This window comes from Paralichthys olivaceus, chromosome 14 (genome assembly GCF_024713975.1).
Source record: "Paralichthys olivaceus isolate ysfri-2021 chromosome 14, ASM2471397v2, whole genome shotgun sequence".
NCBI classification, from domain to species: Eukaryota; Metazoa; Chordata; class Actinopteri; order Pleuronectiformes; family Paralichthyidae; genus Paralichthys; species Paralichthys olivaceus.
This window is the reverse complement of record NC_091106.1, coordinates 15,516,593-15,542,391: the sequence shown is the minus strand read 5'-3', so window position 1 is coordinate 15,542,391 and position 25,799 is coordinate 15,516,593. Positions and strand designations below refer to the sequence as shown.

At 40.2% G+C, this 25,799-nt stretch overlaps 1 protein-coding gene across 4 annotated transcripts in view; it reads right to left on the bottom strand.

Annotated features, from left to right (window-relative positions):
- Positions 1-25,799, bottom strand: part of LOC109636652 (protocadherin-15-like) — a 190,050-nt gene that overhangs the window by 131,621 nt on the left and 32,630 nt on the right. For 2 of the 4 annotated variants that reach the window (XM_069538671.1, XM_069538673.1), the window contains exons 1-2: positions 23,656-23,849; positions 4,048-4,166 (exon numbers count right to left, since the gene is read on the bottom strand). In XM_069538671.1, the coding sequence (XP_069394772.1) occupies positions 4,048-4,138 (91 nt within the window). In that variant the 5' untranslated portion in view covers positions 4,139-4,166; positions 23,656-23,849. Of the gene's footprint in view, positions 1-4,047; positions 4,167-23,655; positions 23,850-25,799 lie in introns of those variants that run through there. The other 2 variants (XM_069538674.1, XM_069538672.1) reach the window with 1 other exon arrangement.

Genomic DNA, 25,799 nt, shown 5'->3' with positions numbered 1-25,799 from the left:
AAATTTCCAGCAGCTATTTTCATTTGATAGACAGACAACAAACAAGTTGACAGAGCCAAAAGCCAAGGACGCCTTGAGGTGAGAAGAGCGGGGAGATTTATGAGAGGGGGGAGATGAGAGATGTGGTGTTGAGGGCGGTGAAAATCCCCACTCAAACTGAGATCATCCCTGGGTGACACCGAGCAGCGGAGGGAGGCAACAACACAGCAGAGCCTGCGTGTGCCCTCACCCTTCAAACCACAACAATGCTGATACACTCTGTCCCACCGTACATAATCATTTCTGTCAGCAACAAGTAAAATTACAGACTGCAGCCCCATCCATAATCACTGGAGAAAAGGAGGCAATCAGTCAAAAAAGTGGAGATAAAGAAAACGGTAACTGTGGAATTACTCCGAGGAATGTGAAAAGAAAAAATCGACAGAATTAGGGCGCAGCTTAACCCGAACCAAAAAATAACAGGAGCAATCAACCAAAATTTCGTTTGACCATAGAGGTGGTCTTTGTCTGGATCAACACGTTTTTGATAGTTTGGTCTTTTAGGAAAAATCACAGTTGAAGTCGAGACAGCAGTAAACAACAGAAGAAAAAGGTGCAGAAGCAGCTTGCAGTCATTTTACTGGTAGTAATACCAAATTGATATTGCAGTTGTAACAAAATTATGCGATTAAGGCAATTATTCATCATCCCTGATGTTTGAGCAGGTAAAATTACACAATTATTTAGTATCATGCTGTTATTTTTAATTAGTCATAAAACATTTATGTGGGATGGCATTCAAAAACGTGTGAACGACTTTAACAACTTCAAAAAACCAAACTGAAAAAAAATATATTTTGAAGAAACACAATACTGCCTTATGACATTTTCTATTAAGTCAAATATTGACCATGTGTCAGAATGTTTACACTTACTTTCACTGACGACTTTTCCTGCAATATTCACTAATACAATTTTAAGATTAGATAGAACTTCATTGATCAACACAATGCACTTGTTGTAAAACACTAATCTTACATTTGTATGGTTATTTTAAGGCACCCACACTTGGTGAGGGTAGGTGTTTGTGATTTAAATATCAAAACTATCTTTAATCACAACACATGTTTAATCTCATCAGAAGTGCTTTTGTTGCTTAAAACCACGACCACACTCACGCTAGGACTGGATGCAAATTCCCTGGTTTCCTGAGGTTCTAATCCTGCGCTTTCAACCACGCTGACCTCCTACAACTGGTGTGCAGTGCATAACTGCAGCGCTTCCTTCCTACACCAGGAGAAACAGTGCCAGGGAACATAATCCAGGAAGCAATTACATTTCCCCTCAAAACACAACTGACAAAACAAATTAGCGATACATAAACATGATTTCTCTCAGACAGGGTTGGATTTGAACATTGAGGAAGACGAACGGAGGCAACTTGATAATTTACCCATTTAACAGATTCTGAAAATGTATGGGAGGATGTGTGGTTTTAAAAAAAAACATATGATATGATAATAAAATGCAAACAGGAACTTTAAATTAACTTAAAATGGCATCAGAGTGCATTCCCCCCTTGAATTAAATCAAGCTGCACCAAATGTCACAATCTCAAAGACAATAATAATAAACCTTTGTTATATATCACCTTTCATAACACAATAACAGTGTTTTACAAAAATGAAAAATGGAAACTGTTTAAAAAGCAAATAATAAGGTTTAAATTTAAATAAAAACAATTTAAAATAATGTTACAGATGAGAAGACAAGATAAAACAAAACATTTTAAAATGAGGCTGAAATCACAGTTAGGAAAAAAACACCTCCAGTTCCTTTAGTGAAATCTGAATCTGAAAATGCTTACAACTCAAAAAAACATAAAAACCAATGGACGAGGGTGAAAACACAACATCCTTGGTGTAGACATAATTACTGAAGTTATAACGTCTCTGCATTAAAATCCTTTCTCAGGCTCCATGTTAATATTCCCCCTGCACTTGTAAATATGCTGTCGTTCTGATCTCTTTATGTTAGAGAGAAGCGCAGGAAAACACTGTGGCATCAGCGCGTTTACATTCATTTTACCTCAAGGTTAGTGAACCTAATTAATCAGGACAATTTGACCTGTATGTCTCCCAGCAGCATTTGAAGCTTTGATGAATAGACACTTAAAAATGAATAATATCTTTGCGTACCAAAGCTGCTGGAAGTTGAATAGGACGTATTCCACAGGGCTGCTCTTGAGTTCCACAGCTGTTATGTTTTGGGTCAATGGTTTCCTCACACCACACAACACTACTTGTCTATTAATGTGCTCAGAGCCTGGGAGAGAAACTTCATCTGAAGAGGAAACCATGAGGCAACCGTTCCCTTTCAAAGGCTCAGTCAGTCAAACATCGAGCCGTTTCTCTACTTAATGATATCATACAAATCCTCTGAAACTAAACATCGCAGTTCAATTGACAGTAAGTATGATGCAGATATCTAAAATGCTTTTACATCAGTGAGCTTGTCAAGGAATGCTGGGAAGCAGGAAATGCACAGAAAGAAAGAAGGAAACAGGGTTTGGATAAAGACAACAAGCCTCTGAAAAGAAAGCATCTTAAAATTGACCTGGATCATGTATAATATTGCTGCTCGGGGGGGAATTAAGGCTTGTCTCGGCACCATGTTTAAAGACCTGCCAGTCTTATACAGACGGAAATTCACTTTTAACTGGCATCTGCTACGAAGTCGGTGAGTCTGGACTATGAATGCACGATCCCCTCTGTAATGTGGGAACTTAAACATGAAACTACAAAGAGAATCCTCTTAGCACAATCACTGAACTGTGTAGGAAGAAAGCTGGATTTATGCCCTCGCTCTAAATAATGTCTTTCAGAAAAAATACATATTATGCAAATTTGAAAGGGAGGATAGTTAGAATATACTGCGAGAGCAAAGTTATTTGCACTGAAGAACTAATGTTGAGCAGCTCTCCAGAGAGCGATGGTCCAAATTAAACTTTGGTCAGGAAAAGTTCTGTGTGCTGTCTTCAACATTTAACACTAATTTCTCTCACTGCAAATATTGGCAATATAGACTTATATTATATTATATATTATAGACTATAATGTGAATTGGCTGTCAGCAGTATATAAACAGAAAATGTCCATTTGTATGAACTTGCAGATGAAAGAGGGGTGGATCTAGAATTTGTCTGAATCAGGGACCATAAAGGGGTCACCACTTACAGAGAGGGGACAATTATATGTCCAATTCAAATTCAATTCAATTCAAAAGACTTTATTGTTATTGCAAGGTCGTACTTCGTACACTAGCACATCGAAATTGTGGCACAGTCCTCCTCCTCGATGTCAAACATACAATTAACAAGTCACAAACCACTACACAAATTGAGATTAAAAAAATCCTGATTCAGTAAGCTGCACATTTATGTCATTGAATAGGCTATATTCTGAAAATTGTTCATTGTTCAAGTACATTGTGTACTTCAAACAAGCTTAGAATAATTATATATTTATTTCCAGCAAAAAAATAAATACAGCAGTATCTGCCCCTGAGACAATAAGCATTTATACGTCCTATGAATACATAAAAAACTGTAAATCTAGTACGGCTGGGCAGTAAAATGTTATCAATAATTACATTTTCATCAATAGCAATATGATAAAAATGTATATATTTAGAGACAGAGAGAGAAATATATTTTGCTTATGCATTCTGCAAGTGAGGAGGTATAAGTATTTATTGTGCTGATCCTAAATATGGATTGCCGTATTGTCCAGCCCTAATGACTACACAATTTTAAATATTTCAAAAATGAATTCTACCTCTGGCCTCTTTTGCAACACTTTGAAGACACCTCGGTTTGGCGCGTTATTTATCAGAATAGTGTGATACTATGAAGCAAAAGTTTCTTTAACACAGAGTTGCTCCTCTGTGAGGGAGAAGAAACATTGCCCTGTCCACATTACAAGTTTCCTCTTGGCACTGCCGCTACGGTGAGTTGACAAAAGGGAGACCTGAGGGTGTTGGTGTCAGTGCTGTGTGCTGTGCTCATACCTTCTGTGTCCTGGCCCCAGCTGTGGGTTAGCAAAGAGAGGATTGCCATTCCTGTCCCCAGCCATCTGACGAGCCACCACCCCCGTCGCATCTTCTGTCAAGCCTTACTGCCTGCCCACCTGGACAAAATAAACGGGAGAGAGGATTTTTCACTCAGGTCTCAGTGAGCCCCATGGCCCTGCAGGCATGCACAGCTGTGACCCCCTACAGCACGGTCATCAGGTAAGGGTTTTTTGAAATACACATTAGTCTTGCAATCAAATTTTCCAAACAGTAAATAACATAATCCGCTGGATTATCAGAAACAATCTGAATTTATGTCGTCATTTTTGGATTATACTCCAAAATCAATGAACAATGCAGCAATACTTTGATTTATTAAACAAGTAGACTCAAATGGAATTACAGCTATTAGTTCATTCATATTGTCTCATGGGTTTGAGATCAGTTATTCATAATTACCCATGTGTAAAATCTATTTCTACTGTAATTATATTTACAATTTATTTTAGGTGAAACCTCCCCTGACTTTTCGTTGGAGGCTTCAGAGCATGTGGCACAATTTTTTTTCTCTCTCCTAACCAGACAATGCACGAATGTTTGATGTTAACACGTGGATCTGCAAGCAGGGGTCGTGCACGAGGCTCCGAACAAAAGCTGCACACTTAGTTCTGGTGGAAGCATGACTAAACACAAACATGTTTTAATATACTCAGGAAAAGGGATTAGCCTAGTTCTAACTACTGATGACTAATGGCATCTATTCTGCAGTCAAATCTAAGCTCAACAACTCATTATTGTGTTGACAGAGCAAACTACAAACTTTTGAAAGCACCTATCCAGGTCTGCAGGGGGTGAATGTTTTCCACACACAACAGATAATAGATGTCATGTGGAATTTAATGGGGTAACATGGCACAGAAAAGTGAACAAAACATCCTTGTTACCTTTTATTGGAAATCACAAGCCACCATCACCAGAGTGTAAGAGCAAACTGCAGCACATGCGTCATATCAGCTCCTTATATTATGATGATGGTAATACACATGCAGGATTTACAGTAAATACACCTTTGAGGATCTGGTGGAAATTACAGGGAAAGCAGTGCGTCCAGATTGCATGTGGAGCAGTCCTTGTTGTGCATCGCGCACACATCTAAACCCTCCAGTCAGAGCTGGAGGAGGGCGACGTGTCACTATGAGGAATAGAGGGGTTTCTGGCTTCTATCTGTCTGAGCTATTTGATGTCACACCTTCCTCACAAGGCTTATTCTCAGAGCAGGCGATAAGCTGTGAAATCAGCTTTCATAGCATATGCTAAAGGGACGGGAGGCGACTCACAAGGCATCAACACCATCATATCAAAGCGTGTTTGACAAAACCACCATCTCCAACTCAGACTGTCAGTGTTTGCTCATTTGCAAGAGTGATTTCCACCTCTTTTACCACTCGTTTTCTCTCCCGCACATGTGGCAGTTTGTTCTACTCGCTTGCTTTCTTCCAAATCTGCGCAGAAGTACACTCAGACAAATCGTTACACCGATATACCTTGAAAAAAGTCATCTTGCATGTACACTCTGCGGACGGGAAGGGGAAAAGCCGTGTTCTCTACTCTTACTGTGCAACAAGAGTCTTTTCAACGTCTGTTTCCTTTTCTCTCACTGCCGTCTCATCTCTCCGGCTCCCAGTGGTGTTCCCTTTTGAAGCAGATTTGATTTCCCACGTTCGTACAGCTATCTTTCTTAAGGGGGCTGAGTAAGATTGCTTTGATCCCTTTCACATAAGGAAACTCAGACCTGCACAAGCAACCACCCTCAAGAAACAAGTCATTTCTCCTCACAGCTCCCTCCAAAATCTCCTCTTGGTTGACATGGGAACACCGGGTCTCATTTACATAGGCTAACAACAATGTTCTTTCAAACTTAATGAGCAGGGGAAGCTGGAGAGATTGCTGACCGAGTGTTTGAGTAGAAAATATGGATTCAATACGCCATGAATAACATTGTGGACACTGTAGAGCTTTGATGAAACTTTGGAGCAACACTTCAGTTCCACTCTGCTCTATATGTTCATGCATATCATGTAACCTCAATCCAAGCACGAGCCTGCAATCACAGTTATGGATTACATTTACTATTGGAGAGTGAAGATGCAGTTCTTTCCCTCAAGCGCAGCGGCTTTGAGATAAAATAAAAAATGAAGCAGAAGCTCGTCTCTCTTTCTTCCACTGTCTGTTTCTTCGATCGCCTCTCATCCGACATCGACTTCTTTCTTCCACCTCTTCCTGTTCACGTGCTTTGGTGTTGACAAACTGTCATTTCTGTTACTTCTCAAAGACAGAAATCACTACTTTTATTAACTCAGCTCAACATGTCACCCACAGCAGGAAACATTGTTATTTATGATTTTACTGCCTATGCGGGTGGAAATGAGTAAATATAACTACATAAATATTCAGACTCATGCTCCGTCCACACTAATGCAGAGTTTGCAAGACAAAAATCTTTTTTGCAAATTTTCAAAAACTCCAGTTTCTTTGTATCCGTGTGTGAAGGTTAATGGGAGGTTTTAGCAAACACACATGCCCACTGTTGCTTTGTGTAATGAGCATGCACCAGGAACAACAACGGCAGCTACACACCAGTTCCTCTTTGTTTGGTTTATTCCTGCTAGGTCTAGGTAAATGTAGAATCACCGCACCAGCATTCCACCAATATAACCTAGACCACAGCTTCTTCTCTGGTTTTCCACTGATCATTTTTTGTGCTGCCTCAGTCTTATTCTCAATTCATAGCACAGTCACAGTTACTACTGGAAACACTTTATACTAAAAAGATCAGCTTCGATTGACCAAAATTATTTTAAATTGAGAAATAATTTTGACTTGAATTTTCAAATTACTTTTCAATTTGTGCAGTTTGGGTCTTTTGGTATTAAACTGACAAAACAATTAAGTTAATAAAACAACAACAATACAACGGGAACACAGAGCGCTTGCCTCCAACAAGGCCAAACACTGACATGCCTGTGTTAAAAGTCAAACAAGTAGTTTGAAATTTTCCAACAAATTTCACAAAAAAAAAATAACTCAACCATGTGTTGAAATGTTAAGTGGAAAAGAAATCCTGGATCCTAGAAATTAACTAGTTCTTCTCTAACTCATTGCCAATCCCTAAATTTGATATAAATCAGTTTTTGAGTAATCCTGCTGACAAATAGACAAACAAACAGATGATGTCTGATGTACAGACTGTATCATACAGTGCAGTGTTCCTGCCTCTATTCAGCTCGACAAAACAGCTGAAAATTGCAGGACAGAGAAGGTGGATCTGAGATGACCGCTCAAGCAGTGAGGTAATGACTCCTCCATGTCTTTCCCAGCTGTAAAGTGGAGGTATCGAAGCCACTTTGCACACCAGCTGAGAGCGGAGTGAAGCTGGATTGGGTCAGTCTAACACCAGTGTCTGTTAAATATGGAACAGTGCAGTCCACCAGCGTAGCAGAACAAAATGGACAAGGAGGAGAAAAGCCAAGATTCAATGACATTATCTGACTGATGTGCCCCTTCAGCAACCTCCTCTCTTGACTGTGACATATTTCACTACAGTCTGAACACAACCACTGAGCTATATGGCAGAAACGATTGAGGACACACACACACACACAAACTGTCATCAAAGAAATGTGTAAACTCTGGGTAAAAACAACTGAATTTGTAAACTGAGACAATGTATGGATAGCTGGAGGAGATGGCGGGGTGCGCTCTTTTTGGCTCGAATTGGTCAGCGCAGTGCAAAGCATGAATGATAGACACAGACAGGAGCATTAAATTACTGACAGCTTTTTTTAAAAGTTCCCTTTTTAAGGTCCAAACATGAATGAAAAGCCCAAAATTAACTCTACGGGTGGACTTTGTGGAGCAGTGCATGGCTCCCTGGGTGTCTGCCCTGGGCTTGGTGGTGCTGTGGCCGGGCTTTGAGCACTCTATGCTGGGCAGTAGTGTCTGGGTGTCTCCCCCAGTAACCCAGCTTACTACAAATAAAATGCCAAAAATAAATAAACGAACAAAAATACTCTAATTCAAGCAACTGAATATCGTTTAGATTTTATGCCATTCAGGCCAAAACAGACAATATCTTGCGAGTCTGGTAAACTGTGATGGGCATTCATCAGTGTTTTCTGACATTTTTATAGACACTGATGGTAAAAATAGAGCAAAAATGAATATATAATAAAATAGTTTTTCATCGGCGCCCTAGATAATATCAAATGCACATGTTGAATCTACATTGAGCATTGACTGGGACTTTGTAGTTGTCTTTGTTCCTCTCACACAGATGCACTCCAACAAATTACTGTATAACATTTGTCAACAGTCCTGTCAGTTAAGTGTCAAAAGCCCCATAAATGTGCCAACTTTAATGTTTTAACATGATTCACCCTACATATGGAAATATAAATCATACAATATAAATATATACGGCTTTGATGTAGTCATGGCTGCAGATTCACATTTTTTGTTTGCTTTGTACTTCAAATATTAAATTCATTTAAGTCTCAGTGTTCTTCAAATTCAGGCATCAAACTGAGAGTCATAGCTGTGAATGCAATAAGGTTATCAAGGCTGTGGAAAGCCGCTGGTGACAATGAATTCCCTTGAGTCTCTGGGATGAAAATTCAGTAACTAAGTGCCTGATATGCAAACAAAAAGTAATTTCTCAAGAGATCTGACGTCCTCATCCGTCTCTAACTGTGCCAGCCTCCTCCTTTAGTGCAGGTAATAACAGCACCAGATTACATCCTGAGTGGCCCCTCCCAGTCTCCATTTACTGTACGGAGCCATGTCATCCAATTGATCAAGTGACCAAATGAAAAACAATGCACGATAAATTACGCAAAGATCTAAGTCATCAAACCCGGGAGATTCCAGCAGCACCTGGGTTCATAAATTAGCAATCAGCCAACACAAATGGCAGAGTGCTCAAATAACCTGCACACAAGGAGGATTTGTTCAATCACCACGTTTACAACCTTATTACATCCCAATTAGAATTATAATAGCAGAAGACCATCCTGTCATATTGAAATGTAAAAGACCTGCAGGCAAAATGCAAAATGCCTGTTTCACAGATAAACAGAGAAGGTAAAAATAACAATGTGTCCATAATAGACTGTGGTTTATAATGTAGCCAACACTAATCAATTAAAGAGACGTTTAATAGACCCTGAGAATAACAGCTTGGAGCGAAGAGAAAGAGGCCGAGGCAGGTAAGGAAATGCGTTCATTATTTAACAAGATTAAAAGCATTTGATTGGCTGGCTCAGTGGCTCAGCACTCTATCCATTCAGCCGGAAGACTGATGCTTTCTGTGCGTAGTTTTGCATCAGCTTGCAAAGTAACACTTTGTGTATGAATATCCATCAACAAGCTTGTCAACACCATTGGCAAATACTCACCCAGTGAGAGTCCACCCATGACTTTTTACATATTTCACCCATGACCAACTGCATTCACTTGTGCACAGCTGCACGACACATTTAGACTCTCATTGGTCCAGACTGGCTGCGTTGGCACAGACCCAGAGTAGAGATGAGGTGCACAACTCCAGACATCCTGGAAAGCAGAATGTCCTTACAGTTTTATAATCTCTTTAATATGCTTACAAATGTTGTTATTGTGATTTTTCTGAAAGGTATGAACCTTTTAAAGGTACAGTGTGTAGAATCTAGTGATATCTACTGTTGAAATGTAATGTTGCAGCTAAATACTCCTCACCTCACCCTCCCCTTCCCATCATGAAAAAGAACCTGTGGAAGCCTTCCGTTGTCATAACTGAAGGCTTCCACAGCTTTAAAGCATCAGTAAATGACCAAAAAGTCCACATCACAGGTATGTGGTGTCTCACCTGGTACTGGAAGTTGATCTTAACAGCCTGAAACTCTAGCAGGCGATACACCTGCCACTGTAACACGATGCCAACATGTGCAACTTTAAACTAGGGTGCGTGAACAAGCTCAGTACAGCTTCAAGACACACACATGCATGTTCACAAAATACAATAAAAAAGCAAACTAAATTATTCATAAACAAACTTTTTGATTAGGTGTGTTCCACTGGTGCAGAGCTATTTATTACCTACAGTGAGATTTAATCAGCAGTAGCCAGGGAGCCTCGGTGCTTTAATGACAGGCGTGATTAGCCCTGGCTAACAGGCTGCACATTGCTCACACCCAGCTAGAGATAGCATTCAGGTACCAAACAGGAAGAGATTGGTTTCAACATCCAGGGGAGGAGCTGCATGGTGCTAAAGCTTATCAGTGTCTTCACCCATGTGTTTAATCTATAAAATCCAACCTACAGCAGGAGTCCAACACAATTCATTAACTGATTACTGTAAGGTATTTGATCACTGAGACAAGCAGGCTTTGAGAGGACACTGTAATTCATGTGCTGTGCTGCTGGGCCAGACACTCCCCCTACACTCCCCCATGATTTCAGCTGCACCAGGCAGCCTTAATTTACAATCTGAGCTAATTGTTCCAACTGGACTTGATATTAGTAAACTGTGCACATTGTGCTCATGGCTGCCAGTCCAGCTGGACAGTGATGTTTGAAGCAATGGGGAACTAAAGCAGTGACTGATGGAAAAGATCCAGGCCCTGTGAATCTTTTCCTTCCTCGCTTTCATTCAGGAAGCTGCTTTTTAGTTTGCTCTTAAAATCACAGTGACATGAAAAATGGCCCTTATACCTTAGTAGTTTTCCCATTTTCCAGGTGAAGATGTATGCTGATTTGACACAAAATGCCAAAAACACAAGCCTTTTTATACATTTTGTAAATCTCAAATCTCAATTTGACTTCCTATGAAAGAGCTTGAATAGTTTACACAAAAGTAAATAACAACAATATGTCAAGTCTTTCGGCAAAAAGTCTATTAAATCCACAAGCAAATATCCAACTTGTTCAAAATCTTGATTGATTACTCCCTGGGTTTTGGTCGGCCCTGATCTTTCATCACAGTCTGACAAACTAGGGAAACAAGTTTACAAAGTGCTGCTATCTGACGAATTTTAGTCTCAACTTCTCTCCTAATGAATTCAGAGAGAAACAACCAGAGAGTAAACTAGAGCAAGGCGATATATCAACATATCATACAGGGCTGTCATTGCCGCAATTAGTCATCCACCTATGGAAAAGGCATAGGTTGAATGTAGTGCCAAATTCATGTTAAAAATGCAATTAAAGCATTAAATGTAAAATTGCAAAGTTCCTTTGCATTATTCAAATGTTCTATTTACTTGTATTCACGCACTAACACTGCAGGTCCTTCCCTCTGCAGGATGATGTAACTGCTATAATGAGTGATTCCTAAGTGAGTCCTCTGGGTGTGCGTGATGCTGTGGGAGAGAGTAGCCCTCAGTGAGAGCAGGGATCTCAATGTACACTTGACACAGACATGAAAAGCTATTATGCATTTAAGGTTCAATCTATTTCCCTAATCAGATATGTATATTTTTTTCCATCCCACCTGTACCATGAGGTGCAGGTTTTCTTATTCAGTGCGAAGATGCAAGCTGCTGATGCTACACACAGTCATAAAGGTGGAGATGCTTAGCCTGGGTATTTTGGTCGGAAACGCGGACCCTGATGGGAAAATATATAAACACCATTATGTGCTTTTGCAGAGTTTCTAGCAGCAAATGAAATATTTAATGTGGGCCTTGAGTGCTCTCACGATTATTATGATGGGCTGTGTGTTTGAACATGATATACCCCATGCACCTGCTTATGCAACGTACTTTTACAGACAGAAATATTCTTGTTCTACTTGTTCCAAAAACTATGATGGAAGAACAAGTAAAGACTCCAGAGTTTGGCACCACTGTGTTGTACATGATATATAATATCACATTTTATAAAGAGGTAGTGGCTCAAAGTATTGAGTGTTATCTTCCAACAATATGTTTGAATTAAGAGGTCTTTTACTTTGCTGGTAGTAATACCATAATGATTACACAGTGGCGATGACTTTAAATCGAACTGTTAATACATTTTCTCCTTCAAAATGAAAAGGTAAAACAAAGTTATCTCATACAATGCACTTGACAACACGGCAACATCAGACACACAAACCAATTAATGTCAAGTATAGGTAGTTTGTAGGATGTTTGTTTGTCATAGGTCTGCTTCCTAATTTAATTAACATGAAAGAAAAACTAACTGGATCAAATGTAGACAATGTAACAGACATAGACGTGTAAATGATCCAACTTTATCAATAAGTGAAAGTGTAGAAATGATGAGCAGCAAACGTAACAGAAGATTGTGTCTAATGTTAAATAGAAGACAAGATATCCAACAACGCTTCTACACAGACAACATTGTGTGAGCAGCACATTAACAGAGCAGCAGCTGCAGCTCTACTGCTCCATGTGTGTCTACACAGGAGCTTTTCAGGCTCAGCAATGAGTTGTAGGTCACTCATGTTTTAGTTGCACTCAGGACATGGTCACTGTACTTACATGTTTAAAATGCAGGATGATAAAGCTGAGCTGGATTGATTATACTGTAATAGGAGCGGATCTGTTCTGTCAGATGCACGAGATGGATGACCAACAAACACACCTTCCATATAGACACAGTGTAGAAATTGTGCTCTTAGCTGTTGTGTCTATCAGTATTGTTCCCTCTTCCAGTATTTAAAACTGATCAGCCAACTGAAGTGCACCACATACATCCACAACTTTTTGTGTGCACCAGTTTTTATCAAACTGATAACAATGCGTTATACTAGCCCGATGAAAAATATCTTCGACCTCATGGCCCATTGCTTCTTCACGCTTTTACCTTGGAGTAGCAGATAAAAACACACAAAAGCAACGTAGGAGTGAAAATAAACTCTAAACCACAGAGATTCAGTTAGAAACAAGCTGCAGAAACACAGAGAGCTGCGGCAGACTCTTAAACCCAGCCCTCTCTCGCTGGTCACCAGCAGAACCACACATGTAGTGAGTCAGTTTAGCACAAGGCAGAGCTTTAATTTGAAGGAGCACACTGTCCCAGGTTGGCCCCGATTAGCCGTGCTGCCAAGCATTGTGTGGCTGTAGTGGAAATGCATGTGTTGGCGTGGCACAATGTGATTATGGTGGGCTATGCCAGTGGTGGGCTAAGCCAGTCGGGTAATGTACAGTACATCTGTCATCATCTGAAGAACTGCTGATCGTGCACTTCTTTGTTTTAATATAGCTTAAGGGTTAAGCTACAACCAGACAGGAGCTATATCATGATATATCACAGCACATTTTGATACAGGCTATTACATACTATAAAATGAAGCGGGATAACTTGTGATAAGCAGTAATGGACTGTTGGCTTTTATGCCACTGCATTATCTGGTGTCAGGAGAAAGTGATGGCTGCAGGACATGAAGGAGCAGTGTGGAGCAGGAAGTCAGCATGACATGGATGAAAAGCAGTGGGGTGCATCACCATCTTCTGTTAAAGTCGAACCATGTTGAATAAGTAACACTCAGAACTGTGCACCGATCAAGATTTTTGGGGCCAATCAGCAGCGGTATCCACCCATACTGATTAGAGATTTCATTCATCCCTAAAGGAAAATTGGGTCACGTTACAGCTTCTATATTTCAAAATCTAAGAAACATTTCACAGCATAGTGAAATCATAAGAAATATTTAAAATACAGAAGAATTGTTTTATGCAGTTTGGAGCAGTAAAGTTTAACTCTTGTTTTGATTTGTCATTGGCGTTGCCTCATAGCATACTCCATAAATGTTTTAATATTTAATATTTTACTCACTTTACTCTTTAGCACATTTTGCTGAAATGGAAGAAAATGCCAAGTTTCATTTAAGGACCCCTTTGTTGAACCTACTTAAGCAATAGCTCCTTTTATCAATAATTTAGACCAAAGGTAGATTTACATGCAATATGAATGGAAATATTGATTTGATCTTCAATTTGCTCTGAGAATGATAAAGTTTAGACACACAGGTTTGCTATCCTTATAAGGACCATTTATTATCGACAGCCAGACCAAAACCTTTTCCCTTAACGTAACCATGACCATTTATGCCTAACCATAACCTTTACTTAACCATAATTACATCTTACCCTTTAACTTAGGACTGGGCTTTGGTCCCCATGAGGCCCACTGGTCCTGACAAGGTCAGTGTTTATGATTGAACATGTCTTTAACAAACACACACCGGCACAGGAATGTGGAGAATTTGTGAATTAAGTTTTCTCACTTCTGACCAAGGAATCGAGCTAAAGTCTTCAAGGACTTTAATTCAATGGTCCATCTCTGAAGTTATTTCATGGAAAAAAGTTAAGGCTCAGATTATTTCCTTCATAAAGCTGTCGACGTGATTGGTAGAACTGTGGCAGGCATTCATCAGTGAAAAACTTTTGCCCAGGCAGAGTGTGAATCCAAGAAGGACATCGTATGAGTCTTCTGAACACTTTGTCCTCTACAATAGATCTCGGTTATTGATGAGGATATAGGAGTTCCATTATCGTGGCTGACATCTCTTTTGGTTTCTTGCTGCCCTTGCTGAGGGGTTGCTGTTGTTGCAATGTGTCATTTACCAAAGGCTGAGTGAGTTGAGACGGACTTGTCACATTCCTTCAGTTAACTAAAATCCAAATGTCTCACGGAGTTTGCCTTTTTAAAACGTTTTTGTTGTTTGATTGGCTTGTTTGATCAAACTTTATGAAGACGAACACTCAAATGATTTAGAATCAACATCATCCAAAACTGATCTGTGGTGATGGATGGGAGCACCCTTACTGAGCACTGGCACATGCAATACAAGCTTATAAAGACTAAAGACCATATCTCATTCTCTATTATATTTAAATTACTCTAAAAGAAGCTGAAGAGTAAACCTTCCTTCATGCAGTGCAGTAAGGAGATAATGCATTCAGCTGCATCTCATGTCTACTGAGCCCAGTGGTCCACTAAACCTCGCATTTTCTCTAATTCAGAGGGAGTGAGCCACAGATCTCTGAGGTTCTAATCCCCCTGCCTTAGTCATCTCATGACTACATTTTAAATCTCTAAACCCTCGTGAGCTACCTCCATGCGGGTGCCCCGACCACTCTTTGCTGTCTGCTTAGCATCAACAATGCCCTATCCCTGTCACAAGGCACACTGCTCTGCACAATAGGAACCACTTATCCACATGGTCTAAAAGACATGTGGCTGATGTCGGACAAAAGAACGTCTTAGAATTTCAGAAAATCTTTCACCTCGGTGTTTGACTTTTAACCCTGCTAATCACCAAATGGCTGTGATTGTCACTGGGTTCGTTTTGAAGCTTTAAAAGACAATGGAATGACTTATCCGTCCACAGAACTACAAAATCCAAAGGGGAACGTTTGGAATTATGAAGCATGTGGTCACTTTTATGTGTTTATCTGAATGACAAATACTGCTGAAATATAAGGAATCTATTAAGAAACCTTGCAAATTCATGATGGTAGTATGCCTGAAGAACAGTTCAGAGGACTTGCAAAATACAATGATTGGTGAGTGGATGACTAAGATAAAAAGAGCTAGTACTTCTATCTGGAGTTCTAAGGTCTGGACATTTTAAAACATCTATATCTAGCAACTGCATTAAGCCATACGGATATGCAAGACTCTGATACATAACATCTCAATCCTTTTTGTCCACATTTGTCAAGAAGTTCCGCAAAGGCTATGAACATTAAAAAGGCATGTGAAATGAACCTTGCATTTTTGCTTTTCAAAGCCTGCTGAAATGGTATGTCAGCCACTGCAAAATATGATGTATTCAACCTCTGCAACTTCCTCTGACTGCTTCAAATGCATCAAAGCGTTCTAAGAATGGCATGTATAAAAGATGGGAGTGAGCCAAAGAAGCTCTGTGAGTAACATTCAGGTGAGTATACTATGGGTACAATGTTAATAGTGATAAACATTTAGTTGCTGATGAGAACATTTCAGTGGGAGTTAGAATCTGAGGGTCGTTGACAACTAATATCTGCTTAGACAAGAAAGTTTGCTTCTGCTTGGAGCCAAGTTGGAAATTTAACATGGCCTGTCTCACTTGATTACCATGCATGTGAACAGTCCTTACCTTTCATGAGTCATACTTGACATAAATGTAATTCTACTCTTCTAAATTATACGGTTTCCAAGATAAAGTCTGTGGAGCATGTCCTCAAACACTGACCTTTCAATCAAACCACTCACCATTTTTTCAATTATAAAGCAATTAATACCAGTAGACATGTAAATGATACAGTGTGTGGGTGTGTCTATCACTATATATAATATAGTCTTATGTATAGGGGTGTAGAAATGTATATAATTATAATATATCATTCATTAGAAAAACATGACAGAGAAGAATTTTGAGAAAGTTTTCCCTGCACTCTTTTCAGTATTTAAGGCAGGGGTGGGAAACCTCCCTCGTGCTGGCTGTATACGACCCAGAGACAATCCCCACATACAAAAAGAGCAACTCAGAAACACAGTAAGATTCCCATGACAGCAATTAACATTTCCTGTGATAAAACAGAAATAGTTAGTGGACTAACATGTCCGTGAGGGTGGTCCCTTCTGGATGTATGGAGAAGAAAAACACACAAGTATCTGTTGCTTGTCATCGCTAACAAGCATCATGGTGACCGCCAAATAACTAGAAGCTTAATGTTGTGCTTGTCCAAGGGAATTGGATGAAAGATTATTTTTTTGATGATGTTAAAGACAAGCCAGTGTGCCCAGAGGACGAGGTCGGAATGATGAAAAAAGTCCAAACTCGGGCATCATTACAGCTGGGAAGATGCAGCTAAACTGGTTGTAAGGACGAATGTGCTCTGATAAATTTAATGATCTTCGGTGGACTTTTGACAGCCCGACAAGCAGCTTTTACAAGACTGCATTCTGAGAGGAACAATGTTATGCAGGCAAGTTTTGTTGAAAGTTGAAACCCAACTCTAAAGAAGTTTTTGTGAAGGAGAGACTTGTGATTGCTGCAGGAGTGGTAGACAGACAGAGTCAATGTTTTAAGTGTCATTTGGTTTTGAACAATCATTGAAATATGAATAATTGATGGTACAAGATGTTAAATAATGGCAAGAAATTTATATTATATTTTTTTATCTGACCTGCAATGAAACACCAAATACCACCCAACCAGTCATTTTTGCAAATTGGATGACTGCTAAATTTGACGTAGATAGATTTTGTCTTTGCAAGTTATGCATAGCACTAACAAAGGTGAGAATTTGTTTCATCAAGCCATTTTGGCTAAAACCAGCAGTAAGCATCATCATCACTACCATATGACATCAGGTGCCTTACCAAAGAGAAGCAATTGTTTCAGGCATCACCAGAGGTTAGCATAATACATGTTCAATAATTGAGTATGGCCAGCAAAGGCAGTAATAAAAACTAAAATGACCTTCGATGTGAAAAAGGTTCCCTTCCCCTGATTAAAAGTGTGGCTCAAGGGACGTTCTGCAGCGGTGACAAGCAGCGCAGTTGTAACACCAACCACCCCTGGTCAACAGCTCATAGCTAGAATACAGCCATTCAGACTGGAGTGATAATTAACAAATAAATAATGCAAGTGACCTAAAGTAAGCTTTCAAACAGAGTTTGTATATCTTCAGCTCAGTGTGGAGTGAAACGCAAATGAGAATTGTTTTAGTTTTTAACAAACTTCTCAGGGGAAGTAAAATAATAACTGGTCAAAGGCCAAGAAACATTGAATTTGTTCTCACACACAGATTCAACAAAGATCGCATAAAAAACTCATTTGTATTCCCACTAAATGCATTTAAAGGAAAGAGGAAACAGATGTTGACTAGGTAGTTACAATATGTGATATGTGAACTACACTTAATTAAGGTATATGGAATCTCATGCTTCACTGGATTTACTGCTTGGCTTCTGTACAACACCCCCAGTTTATTAACCATGAATTACTTTCCCAAGATACCTTATGCTCATTTGTGTGTTACTTAAAAGTTTTATATAATAGGAAGCAATTTATATGTACTTATCACTTTTTCATTGCCAATGTGTTCACAGACTGTAACATAACTTTCAAAGTTAGAACCATCCAGACTTTCCTGGTTGCCTATTGCAGCCTAAGGGTCAATGTCTATGTAAAGGACATGGGATTATGGGACATAGCATGAAATACTTGAGACAAATCCATAATGGACAGTAATGAGGAGTGTGATAATTAATTTCCATGTTCCACTTTCTATACAGATTCAGTACTAACGGTTCCCAATCGCCCATTTCATTCTGCTACAGTTTACTACCTCTCATATCTGACACTGAGCTGCTGATCTGATAATGGCCGTCTTGCTGTGCAGTACACACCACATGGAAAAAAACTGAGAGGGAGATGGTGGTAAATCATCAAACAGGTCTGCAGCCCACAGCATCTTCTATGAATATGTGCAAGAATAATACTGGAAATTAAAACACCAGGAGGAGGGTGAAAAGGAAGACAAAATATTTCACAATTGTTCCCCTTTCCTCTTCCTGTCACTATACACTTGGGCCCAAATCATTTCAGGCATCACTACCCACGAGTCTCTTATCAAATTATACTGAAATGGTTATCCTGAGGTGTCCATTGTGCATATGAATAAAGTCATATTTGCAGAATGATAAGGAAGTTATGATGGTAATGCACTTTAGGGAAAATATTATTTATCCTATGATGAAATCCCATTTTTAGAACTTGTTCTTTTTGGGGTCTTCTTTTTAAGTCTTCGAAAGCCGAGAGCAAAAAAATGTTACTGAGAAGCAGACACTGTTTTTAAATACCCAACTCAAGGCTGCTCTGGAGTGCTAACCTGTAACTATCCCAGTAATCACATCCTTGACCTTATGATCATGCCTGCTTTTTGGTGAAATGTTGGTGTTTTACAGCATGTGGACAATATCAGGCAGAGCAGAACAGTTTTGTGCTCTTGTGAGTTTCTTTCATTCGTAGTGTATTTGTAATTTTTATATGCTAATACACATTAGTGATCACTATGTGCCCAGTGGGAACCAGTAGGCTTGAGGGTGGATGTCAGAGACAGAGCAGAGAGGTTGGAACATAACCAAAGACACTAACATTGTAAAATGGGCTGCATTTATACAGCACTTTTCTGGTCTTGCTGACCACTCACACACATTCGTCTGTATGCGGTGCTTTTCTTTCACACATCATTCCCACTGACGACACAGCCGTGAGGGGCAATTTTGGGTCCTGTGTCTTGCCCAAGCACCCTTTGGCACATGGATTGAAGGAGCCAGAAATGGAATAACTGACCTGCTGGTTAGTGGATGACCTGCTCGAGTCACATCGGCCCACACAAGCATTTTGGGTCTTTTCCTGGGATTTGTTGCCAGTACCAAAAAATACAAATATATCACCAGTCTTATCCTTTACCCGACGGTGGCTTATGGAACACTTTTTAGCATAACAATACAATAAGCATATTGTATAAGACAATGCAATACGCATACAATTATATATGTTCAACACGAAAGATTGTTTTCTGCTGTCGCTGCTCAAGGGCTATGAAATCATTGTGCTGTTGTTTGTAAATTTGCCAGCTGATACTACAGACAAGATTAGATCATTAGTCAGTCATGGAAGTGTTGCAGGCCTTGTTAATTACTGTTTTATCGCAGGCACACTGTTGACTGCTGAGCACTGAGTTTCAGTGCTGAATTATAATGCTGAGACAGAATAACACAGAGAGCCCTCCACCTCTATAACACCCCACCTGACATAACCTGCTTCATCTACTTGAGGCACCGGGATGATTAGTCTCATTTTGGCGTCCACCTGTACACGCCACGCCCTCCAGGCTTTCCTCTCCATCCTTTGGTATGAACAATACAGTCCATCACTTCTAAGGATGATTCATCCCTGCCCGATGGATCTCCTCTGGCTCACTTCAGTTACCAGAGTATTTTATAACCTTTTTAGTTGTCCTATTAATACTTAAAGAGTAGATGCCTTGAGCTCCATGTCTTTCATCATGACAGTAAAAATGATATATACCTTTAAACAGTCCTGAAGCTCATAGCAGTGGTAGAGACCTTGCATCAATCAAGCTGGAACCACCAAAGCTGCAGTGCGGAAGTATCATTATATGCAGTTCATCTGATGGAAACTCAAAGAAAGTTTGGGAAAATGGCTTTAAGCCCACGTCCAAGTTTAAAACCTTCTCACACAAACTAAGGAGAGTTTCCACGCAGAGCCGACATGGATTAAGTTTTCACTCAATATTTTAGAGCTGAAACATTTGATTTTTAAATAAATGAGCAATTAGTGGGGGAGGAATCTTTCAAGCAGTCTTAAATACCATCTATTACCGTCTCAATTCTCAGAATGTGAGTTTTTGTCTTTTATGATCATAAATTAAAAGCCTATCCACGAGTTTTGGACTGCAAGCTGTAAGCATCAAGCAATTTCAGCACTTTGTCTCGAGCCTAAAAATACATAAGTGCAGTTTTCACTTGTTTTTCAGGTAAATGACAGATTAATGAATGATAAAAAATATTCCTTATGCGCTGTCACATGTGATATTGTGTGTATATCACACTGTCACAATATGCATTTTCTTATATTTCAGTAAAGTAAGACTATTATATACCAAAGCAATCATGGTACATCACACTGTTGCAAAACCCTATAAAGCCATACAGTGTATTTTAAATATAAAAATAACCTTTCAGACAGCTTCACATTATACCACATATACTGTAACTGATTGCTATTTTATTTGAATAACATACTTGTGTAAGTCACTGATTGAGTATATCCAAAAGAGCATCCAGGGCCCTGGATGCTACAATGGGATGTTTAAGTGCTCACCATTTTCCCTCTCAGACAGGGCTCTTAACTAACTTTAGTGTATAATGTCTCTACAGTCCACTGAGAGTAACATTAAAATAGAAGTGCGTCCATAGAAGTAAATGCAGTATGGGAGTGCACCTCTAAGTCAACTAATAAATATAATGCATTTCCAAACCTCTGCTGCCTCTCCAGATATTGTCACATCATTACTCGAACAGGACGGAAACAGTTGCAAGTTAGATGTTAAAGGTGCAGAGAAAAATAAACCAATGACACACACACACACACACACAGTTGTGAACATATGGTGCAGAGGCCATTTCAAGTTGATTGTCTAACAACCAGGGCCAGGTGTCTAATTACACACTGCCGGCATAGCACTGCCTGTTAATTTAGGAGCCTGTGAAGCGTCTAAACTACTTGTGGACTGTTCTATAAATGTTAAAGCATCAACTCATCTATAGTTTTCCAACAAGCCTTGAGTTTTTTACGAGGCGCAACAGTGCGGATGGTTTGTTTTCATTTTACGAGGAAGAGTGTGTGTGGGTGTGTTTGTCATCATGGCGAGATGTGGTTCTGGAGACATTTACTGAGGTGAGAACTACGACAGAAGCCGTCTTGAGTGTTATGGCAGGTGTTTATATGCGTGTGCCTGTGGAAGGATTTTGTCACTGCGATGGCATTACAACCCAGGAAGATACAAACACAAAACTTTACAGGTGTGTAGTTCAGATAAAACCAAAGGCCGAGGTCTGGTTCGACCCATAAGAACAAACTCATGCATACTTATGTAATTATGTATTAACACAGACCACTCAGGGATTGGAGCGTCTACTCTGAAATAGTCAGTGTTACCCATCTAAAGATGTTCTCTTATTTCCATAATGGTTTTGAGGGTCATTTTATGAAACATTGTACAACTGTTATAAAAAATGGACTTTGGCAGAAAACCCTCTTAACTCAAAAGCCGCTCACTAGCTTCCTCTGGGGCTTGTAAACTTTTTACATTACAGTTGGAAAAAGCATCGGACAGCACCAGGTCCTCACAAAAACCATGTAACTAATGACATTAATGAGGTCCATTTCATTTATGCGTCACTGTAAGACAAACCACTAGAACTGGCACACATTAATAAGAGTGCAGCTTAATGGTATTAATTACTTACCACTAATGTGATTAATTCATGGACAAGCTTTGGGCTGATAGTTGGAGGAATTTTCTGTTTACATGGAAGTTTTTGTCGGCTGGAACACGAGGTCTCGAGAGAATCTGGACTACAACTGTCACAGGGAAATTAGTTTGCTTTAACTGTTAGTGCTTCTCCTGCTGTTTGTGGCATCCAGAAAACTGGCACAGTCTCAACTCTGCGGCCTTCGACAAAATGATGCAGACTTGAGTGGTTTTCAAAGCTGGACGTGTGCGCGGTGATGACGGTTGGTTTGTGTTCATTATCAGAGCAGAGAACACTCAAAAAGAAATTGGATGACATGAAACATTGCAGGTAAATATATATATATATATATATTTTTTTTTTTTTTTTCTTTTTTTTTTTTTTCTAAAAAGCACAACTCCCTTGTGCTGCAGCTACAAGGAGGCCGGCGGATCCAAGAGGGGAGAAATTTGACTGGCCCCTGATTTTTTTATTTCAATAATCATTTACTAACAACACATGTGACAACTTCTTAAGAATTTATTTTCTTAGTTTTTTTTTGAAGCACAAGCTTAAACAGGAAACAATTTTCTAAATACATTACTATACTGTATATATGATGATGTGTGGCTTTGCTCAAAGCTATGGAGCAGACAGTAAACAAGGAATGACTTTAATGTGCACCTTACTGAATCAGTGATTGTGCATGGATGTTGGACATATAATTGGCCCCTCTGTGTAAACTGAGGCCCCTTTATGGCCCTTGATTTAGTAAAATCCTAGATCAGCCCCTGCCAGGCCTTTAAATTCCAAAGTGAATTGAAAGTGAAAAAGGTTTCTAAACCGTAATGGAGAAGATTTGAAGGCTAAATCATCCTTGTTACATTTCATCGCACTGCTCTGATCCTGTGAATGGAGTAGTATGTGAGTGAATGGCGTTTTGAAAGGGGGGGGGGGGTTGTAAGATCCCCTGCTGTGCCACGCTGCTTTCACAGGGGAAGTTATTGCATGCCAGTCGTGCTCCGGATAAAACGGTGTAATTGATATGAGGCCAGATACAGATGTCAACGCTAAGAAATGCAGCTGTCGCCGCTCAAACCACTGAACTGATGCACTCACTCGTTTCTCACTGAACAAAAACACTATTTCTGTAGAATCGCTCTCAAATAAACCAATGGCTCATTGAAATATTAAAAAGGCAGTGGTTTGGCATCAAGCCCAGGAACGGTCTGTCACACCAATAACTCCATGTTGCAATTCTACCACAGGCATTAATGGGATATCATCCTCAGATAATCCAAAGTGAACGCTGATGCGCTCAGGCAGTGTTTGAAAACTTCACCCCCCCAGAGATTAGCAGCGCAGATCAGGGCAGACTTCAGGTGAACGCTTTGCCTGTGGATTACTCATTTCACGGCACTGAATCATAATATGATGGGAAAATACAAGCCTCCGTATATACACGCGTCTTGCTCTAAACACAGTAACTCACTGAGAGCATCTGCCTGTGCGTAAAATGCCCATTTGGTAAATCATGCGCGTAAAACAGCCTGTGACGACAGAACACCAGATGAGACGTCTTACCATGCTTTGGCTCCAGAAAGAAAAAAAAAAAAACAATCCCGCAACAGAGCCACGGATCCTGCGTGGGAAGGCAGCGACAGCCTCCTCACATGGGCGCATCAGCTCTGTGCTGCACCAGAGCCCGACGCAGCAACACTTCACCGGAGGAGCTGTATCCTGGGTCTGACACGAGCACACTGCATGGAGCAGCCCTCTCTCTCCACCACTCATACACACACACACACTCTCTCTCCCTCCCCTCTCTCTCCACCACACACACACTCTCTCTCCCTCCCCTCTCTCTCCACCACACACACACACGTACTCCCTCTCTCTCTCTCTCTCTCTCTCTCTCTAGTCATGACGTGCAAAGGTAATCTCATTACACCCGGTCAGTAAAGGTGAGCCGGATAAAGGGTGGCCCCTCCCCCCACTTCATACCTGCAACATCCATTATATGCACCTGACCCACTCTATAGTCCAACCCCCACACAGGGGCCTAATATTCACATATGGGACAACTTCCCCTCTTTAACAGTGTGAGTGCTGTGCTGGCTCTCTCCCCTCACAGTGGACCTGCTCTTTGTTGACTTAAGGGATAGTTCACCCAAAAATGAAAACGCACTCATTATTTACTCACCACTATGCCAATGGAGGGATGGGAGAAGTGTTTGAGTACATAAAACACTTTTTTCCCCAGCGGTAAACAAATCCAATACAATTGGAAAGTAAATGGCGACCACTTCCACAAACGTAATAAAACTGAAAAAAACTGAAAATGCTTCCCTACTGCTCCTGTGGTGTCATTAAAGTGTCCGTAAGCCCAGACATTCAAATTTGACTTGAAACTGCGTCATTTACGCGATGATTTTACTGTTACCCTCCTCCTCCGGTGCCATGTTAACGCATTGATCACAGCGAACATTTAGGTTAAACACATGGTGTAAATGTACTCCAGAACCATTTACTTCAATTATATTGACTCTGGCTGCAGCACTGTTTACCACTGAAACTACAAAAGTGTTTTGTGGACTCAAACACTTCACCCACTCCTCCATTGGCATAGTGGTGAGTAGATAATGAGTTTATTTTCATTTTTGGGTGAACTATCCCTTTATGGTCAACAGAAACTTTAACTGTCAGTTATCAAGTATCCCAGGCTCAAATCCATTAGTCTGGTGCGTTAGCACAGCTGAGAAATAATACCGCGGAGGCAGTTGGCTATGATTCAGCTGTCACTTTGCAACAATGGCTGGCCTTTTCTTTCCCTTCAGCGTAACCAACAACAAGGAGCCTCTCATCAATAGGCTCTAATTAGCTGCGCTGCAGAAGAAGTCCTGACTAAAGGTTGTGGGGAGTATTCAATAAAATAATGTCTACACAGGAGACACAGCTGAGGGTGTTGTTCCCAAAGACTTGTCAACAGAAGGAAAATTTCAAACAATTGCTCTGACAGCAAGAAAAAAAAAAGTTTCTTAAACAGCAGGTGTGATTTCGTGACAAATGATCAACTTGTCTGTTTCTATTAAGACATTTAACCAGAGCAGAAACCAACAATTAAATCAAATCTTTACTGGGAAACCATTAAGATCAATGTAAATTAAAATGACGCTGTTAAAATTCATGCATCATCAAAATCTATTATGCAAGTTATGATACAATTTTTATATGTGGTGTAAAATGCTGGGAGAGCATAAACAGAAAGTGGCTGGCTGGGAGAGTGTGCAGGAGCATCTGTGTGGAGTACGGATTAGAAGTACCTAAGATCCGATGGGACACCACACCAGTTGAGAACAATAGAGCCATAACATCCTGTGGGATTTCAAGTTCCAGACTGACAAACTGCTGCCGGCTAACCAAGCGGACACAGTGGTTGACAAGGAACAGAAGAGGGCAGTAGTGATAGATGTGGCAATCTCAGCTGACAGTAACAAAGGCGCAAGAGAAGATCGAGAAGTACCAGGGGCTGAAAGAACATCTGGAACAGATGTGGAAGGTGAAGTGAAAAGTGCTCCCTGTGGTAACAGGAGCATTAGGGGCTGTGACCCCCTAAACTGGGAGAGTGGCTCAAGCAGATTCCATGTACGACATCATGAAGTCTCAGAGCAGAAGAGTGCAAAGCTAGGAACAGCTTAGAGACAACATACAACCATCTAAATCATCAT